At 62.7% G+C, this 6375-nt stretch overlaps 1 protein-coding gene across 1 annotated transcript; it reads right to left on the bottom strand.

The window, feature by feature from the left end:
* Positions 1 to 3820: 3820 nt before the first annotated feature.
* On the bottom strand, positions 3821 to 6130 carry LOC106708944. The gene has a single exon (XM_045680120.1). The coding sequence runs from the start codon at positions 6128 to 6130 to the stop codon at positions 3821 to 3823; it is 2310 nt and encodes a 769-aa protein (XP_045536076.1).
* Between the last annotated feature and the right edge of the window lie 245 nt (positions 6131 to 6375).

Genomic DNA, 6375 nt, shown 5'->3' with positions numbered 1-6375 from the left:
GAATAGATTAGATCGGGAACCCCACCCGAACAGGAACAAAAGTGGATGAATGAAAGAAAGAATATAGTATGCAGAATAAAAGTGCGAGCAGAATAAAAGAGAGAACTGGAATGAATGAGAATAGTGAATATAGACTCTGACCAACATGTTAGAGGTAGAGGCATAAAAAAAAAAAAAAAAAAAAAAAAAAAAAAAAAAAAAAAAAAAAAAAAAAAAAAAAAAAAAAAAAAAAAAAACCTAACCTAACCTAACCTAACCTAACCTAACCTAACCTAACCTAACCTAACCTAACCTAACCTAACCTAACCTTTTTTTTTTTTTTTTTTTTTGTACGAGGGGAAATGCAGTTACGCACCCCTGCGCCGGGCCTGTATGTGCAGTGGCGCAGGGAGTGTGGGACTCGCCTAAAGTCGTTCGGCCATACCCACTAAAACCCCTCGGGCCCTCCATTCCGCCTTGTGGCTGGGTCACGGGAACACTTGCGCAATCTTCCGCGACCCAGCCGGCGTTGTCCACTCGGACTCTCCTCTTGTGGGGACAAAGATGTAGGGAGTCCCCACAACACACGTCTTAAAGGCGCACCCAATGCTAGGGAGCGCCTTACACCCGAAAGTTTGGCGGGCGATAGGGCAATAGGCCGTCCATCGCCCGGAGCTCTTCTGTTACGGAGGCAGACGGCGGGTGTGCGCCTGCCGCCTGCGCCCGTCGCGACGACGACGAAGAGGGTCCGCGGCTGCGTCCTCCTCCCGCCGACGTTCCGCCGCCTCCTTCAGCGCCATCACCTCTTCGCAGAAGGAGGCGACAGCGTTCCAAGAGCTCTCGCTACCCACCATCGCGTTGACGACAGCGGGCAGCGAGAGGTCCGTCCCGATTTCTGCCACGAGTGCGGCGCGCTGGGCCGACCAGTGCACACACGACTCCAGGGTGTGCTGGGCCGAGTCCTCAGCGTGGCCGCACTCATGGCATCTCGCACTGGGCTCTCGTTGCGCAATCCGGCACAGATACGCCCCGAAACAACCATGTCCCGAGAGTACCTGCACCAGACGGAACGAGAGAGCCCCGTGCTTCCGACCCGTCCAGAGCTCGAGGACGGGCCGGATCGCCTCAATGGTGCGTTGGCCGGCGGACGCCGTAAGCAGCCGCTCCCGCCATTCGGTGACGAGCTGCGCCTCCGCCGCCCGCCGCCACGCACTCTCCTGATCCGGGGGAGGGTTCTCCCCCCGGGATCGGGCATCCACTCTCCGCCAGTAGGCGCCGGAGAGCACCTCCGCGTCTAAGTCCCATGGCGGCGTCCCCGCCAGCACACAGGCCGCGTCGCACGACACGGTGCGATAGCCACGAGTTACTCTGACCGCCATGACCCTCTGCGGCTTTCGCAGCAGGGCTCGAGTCCGGGCGGTCAGAGTATCCGCCCAGATGGGTGCGCCGTAAAGCGCCATCGACCGCACCACGCCTGTGTACAGGCGACGACACCGCGAGCCCGGGCCGCCCAAGTTTGGCAGGAGCCGGCTAAGGGCCCCAGCTGCCCCCATGAGCTTCGGGACGAGACGCCGGAAGTGCTCTTCGAATTTCCATCGGCTATCGAGGACGAGTCCGAGGTATTTCATAGTGCCCCCGACGCCGATGGAAATTCCGCCCACCATGACCGCGGACTGGGTCGGAGGTGCTCGTCGAGGCCCGTGAAAATACATGGCCTCCGACTTGTGCAATGCAACCTCCAAACCCAGGCGACGGATCCTGGCCACCGTTATGGCCAGGCCAGCAGTGGCCCTACATCGGGCCTCCCTGTGGGTGCTGCCCCGCGCCGTCACCAAGGTGTCGTCGGCATAGCAAACGACTTCGACACCGCTTGGGAGGGGCAGGCGCAGCACCCAGTCGTACCCGATGTTCCACAGGAGCGGCCCGAGAACCGACCCCTGCGGAACACCGCACGAGGTTGCCTTCTGCAACCAGCCGACGCTGGTTGGGTACGCGACCGATCGCTCGGAGAGGTAGGCCGCGATGATCCTCCTGAGGTACGGCGGGAAGCCGTGGTATCCCAGCGCCTCCCTGATGGTTTCCCAGGGCAGGGTGTTGAAGGCGTTGGAAATGTCTAAAGACACGGCCAACAACACCTCACCCCGGGACTCGGCATCCTCCGCAAGGGTCCTCACCCGCGCAATGGCGTCAAGGGTGGACCTGCCAGTGCGGAAGCCGTACTGGTTGGCGCTGAGATTCGGCCCCACCCTCTCCAGATGCTGGACGAGACGAGCGGCAACGACACGCTCAAAGAGCTTGCTGATCTCGTCCAGCAGAACGATCGGTCGGTACGCCGACGGCTCATGTGCCGGGCGTCCGTCCTTTTTGAGCAGGACCAGTTTCCCCTTCTTCCACTCACTCGGGAACTGGCCCCGCTCCAAGCAGGCCTGGAAGAGTGCCCGAATCCACGGTTCGAGCGGCTCCAGCGCTAGAACCCAGGCGCAACCGGGCACACCGTCCGGGCCGGGGGCAGTGTTTTTAGCGCGCATGCGCAACACCGCCGCCCTCAGCTCTTCCTCCGTTACCGGCGGTGCACCTGAATCCGCTCCTCCCTCTACAGTGGGGTCAGCCATTTCCGGCGCCACGAAACCGGCAGCTGCCGGCGGGAACAGGCCAGCGACCACCGTGTTGACTTCATGAGGCTGAAGACTCTGAGTGATGGGGGGACCCCTAGACCGGAGCTTTCGCCGCACGGCCTTGTAGGGCCTCCCGAATGGATCGATATCCAGAGTCTTCAGCATCTCGTCATTCGCCTTGTCCTTCGCAGCGCCGATCGCCACCCGCAGGGCTTGGATCTCACTTCTGTAGAGGGAGTAGAGCCGCTCTTCTTCCGTCGGGTCCCGACGCCTCCGCCGACGGTAGCGGGTGTACCGGCGTCTCGCCGCCACGCAAGAACCGCGCAGCAGCGCGAGCTCGGCGGTCCACCAGTACACCGGCTTCTTGGAGGGGACGGAACGGACCCTAGGCATGGCCCCGTCGCAGATACGCGACATAGCCGCACCCAACCGCGCCGCCTCCTGACCGACCTCGGCCACAGACTCTCGGGGCGCAGAGAACCACGCCTCCACGAGAGCGACCTCGACCAGGAAATCCCGATCCATCTGCGACAGCGACCAGCGTGGGCCCTCCCCGCTCGGGGGCCGGCCTGGGACTGGGCTCGGGTTGGACGGGGACGCGGAGATGTCGAACCTCACGTACCGGTGGTCCGATAGCGTCTCCACGTCCTCGGCCACCCGCCAGCCACGAACACGGCGTGCCAGGACGGCATCGGCGAAGGTGACGTCAACAATGGAGCCGCCCTGACGCCGCACGCACGTGTTGACCGACCCCTGGTTAAGGACCACGAGTCCGGTCTCCACCGCCCAATCTTCTAACTCCCGGCCTCGCGGATCTGTCGCCGGGCACCCCCAAGCCGAGGATTTGGCGTTGAGGTCCCCCGCGACGAGCACCCGGGCGGAGCGACTTCCGCCTACCAGGACGCCGACCTCAGAAAGAAAAGACTCGAAGTCGGCGAGACTCCGATTCGGCGAGAAGTACACTCCGACCACCATGATGTCGCCGACGAGGGCCGAAACGTATCCCCGGCCTCGGACCACGTCCGCGAAGGCCGGAGAGCCTGCGATGGACCGGGATGTTATGGCCACCAGCCCGTCTGCGTCTCCCACCCAATCGTCCCCAGCTGGGACCCGGTATGGCTCGGCCACCACCGCCACGTGGATGTTCCACTCCGCCATGCTCTGGAACAGAAGGTCCTGAGCTCTACCGGAGTGATTGATGTTGGCTTGGAGGAGGTTTAGGGCCATTATTCCACGACCATAGCAACCTCCTCGGCCTGCGGCGGTGCCGCCTGTAGGGGTGAGGCAGTGGGCTGTCCGACCGTCGAGTTCTGACCGTCCCCACCTCCCTTCTTACTTCTCTTCCCCTTGGGTGGGGAGACGCAGGCTTTGTTGCCGACTCGGTGCTCCGCCGGCACGCCGGCCGCAGCGCAGACCACGCAGTGAGGCGCAGCGGTGCATCCGCGGGCCTTGTGCCCTGGTTGACCGCACCGGAAACAGAGTCCGGAGCGGTCCACCCCCTGGCACTGGCCGGATAGGTGCCCGGGAGCCAGGCACCTGAAACATCTCATTGGCCGGGCATCCAGCACTCTAGCCTGGGCGGACACCCAGCCCACCAGAAGACGACCAGCGGTCACGATCTTTTTCGCAGCCGCGACGGGACACTGGACAACCACTGATCCCAGTCCGTCGCGGCCGGTGGACATCACGCCGGCCCGCAGCTGCTCGGCGGGGCACCCTCCCACTGCAGCAATCGCGGCGACCACCTCGGCATCGGTGGTAGAGTCGTCTAAGCCTGACACCCGCAGCGCCACCGACTTAGTAGGCCGGGAGACGCGGACGACTTCACCATCTAGGACCTCCCGCAGCCTTTGGGCCAGGGAGTCCGCCTTCTCGCCACTGGAGGCGCCTGGGAACTCAAAAATACGACCCCCGTTGGCAGCCTTCCGAAGGCGAACGCCCTGGGCTCCAAACTCGGCCGGGTTAATCCTCTCCTTTGCCGAGGCGAGGACGCTTGCATAAGTGGCACCTCTCTCTGATGCACCCGGCTGCAGCGTAATGACCACGGCAGACGACCGGGGCGCGTGGAGTTTGGCGGCACCAGCCTTCTCCTTTTGTCGCCTTTTGGGCCCCACCTTTATCCACTCACCAACCACGGGCTGCGACTGCTGCTGCCCGGGTGGTGAGTTCTTTTTCTTATTCTTCCTCCTCTTTCTCCTTCTTTTGCTCTTCCCCTTTTCCGCAGTAGCGGGTGAGGGGGCGCTCGTGCCCTGTGTCTCGGGCCGGCTCTGGGCGGGGCCCGGCGGGCGCTGCGATGGCGCAGCGGGAGCCTTTCGTTGGGTGCCGCTGGTGCCTGGCTGGGCTGGCACTTTCTGCGCCGCCTGCCTGGCCGCTCCCTGTTCTTTTCCTTTAGCGGGCACCGTCGGCTGCCCCGCAAGCTTGGCAGCGTACGAGCTCCCGTCCCTCTTCTTATCGGCTGCGAGAGGCGGCCGCAGGTTCCTCTCCGGGAGGAGTCTGTCCTCAAGCGAAGCCAGGCGGGCGTTCATCATGCCTCCGACCTGGACCATCACTGCACGGCAGATCTCCTCCACGGAGGACGTCTCGTTCGGTGTTTGTGGGGGCCGTGATGCGGGGACGGCCTTCACTGTCATATCCGGGTGGGAGGAGACTACGGAACCCCGTTTCCGCAGATCCTCCTTTATGGCTGCTAGCTCCTTATGGAGTGCATCCATCTCGGCCCGCAGGCGGGCGTTGTCCGCCTGGAGCTGGCACGTCTCCTCCGATAGTGTGCGGGCCCCGAGGACTTCCACGGCTTCCTTAATTGATACCGCAGCGTCCTTCAGGGCTCGCACAAAGTTGCCCTTCAAATTGGAGGACTTGGTAGCGACCCTCTCAATAATGGCCAAGTCCTCCTGCACCTGCTCTTGGAGCTGAGCGGCACACCTCTCTCCCGTCCTATCGTCAGGTCGGGGAAACAACGCAGACCGCGTCTCGCGCCGGAAGCGAGCGAGCTCAGCTTCTTTCTCCAGGTCTTCCTCCTTTTGTTTGGCGCGAGCCTTGGCCGCTGCCCTCTTCTCTTGTTGGCGCCACCTTGCCGTCACTGGGGACGCCGTCCGTTCATCGTCCGTGGACCCCTCACTGAGGCGGGGCCGTTTGGCGCCGAGCATCGCTGCCATGGCATCCGAAATCGGCCCTCTTTCGGCAGCGACGGTGATGCTGCAGTCCGAATCGGACGCTGCTCCACCATCGCACTCCATCCTGTCACTTCTCGTCTTTCCATCCGATGCATCGCTGGGTGCCGCGATCGGCAAGCGTTCCAGCCGCACTCTCGCCTCTTTCATTTTGACGCCGTCCAGCGACGGGCGCCTCGTCACCTCCGAATCCAGATCGCGTGCAATCGTTTCCATTATTCTAGCCTGAGTCGTCGTATAGGAAAAGCAGTCCTTGCCCCCCCCAGAATACGCGGGGCAGCCCGCGGCCGTGGCCACGGGGAGGGATTCTCCTCCGGCAGTGCCGGAGGTACCCTCCTGGGGTATTTCGTTTTGTTGGCTTGCCATCTCATACTTTGTCCAGTGTTATCGGACACCGGAAACCGCCTTTGTTAGCAGGGTGAGGTCCCCCTTCCATCAACGCACGACCTATAAGGCCGCCATCCACCGACCAAAGTCCTCTGCAGTTTAGAGTGCTGCCGCACAACGTCGTTTTGCCCAATAGGGAGGCCGGGTTGACCAACCCTATCGCGCCGAGGGCCTTGAAGACCCACCATCCTCCGACCCCTCAGGGTCCACTGGTGTTCCTCGCG

Source organism: Papilio machaon, chromosome 11 (genome assembly GCF_912999745.1).
Source record: "Papilio machaon chromosome 11, ilPapMach1.1, whole genome shotgun sequence".
Classification (NCBI taxonomy): domain Eukaryota; kingdom Metazoa; phylum Arthropoda; class Insecta; order Lepidoptera; family Papilionidae; genus Papilio; species Papilio machaon.
Note: the sequence above shows the minus strand (reverse complement) of the source record. Positions and strands in the feature narration are given on the sequence as shown.

What these genes read in the sequence shown, in the direction of transcription:
- LOC106708944 (XM_045680120.1), bottom strand. Translation starts at nt 6,130, where the DNA reads ATGGCAAGCCAACAAAACGAAATACCCCAGGAGGGTACCTCCGGCACT.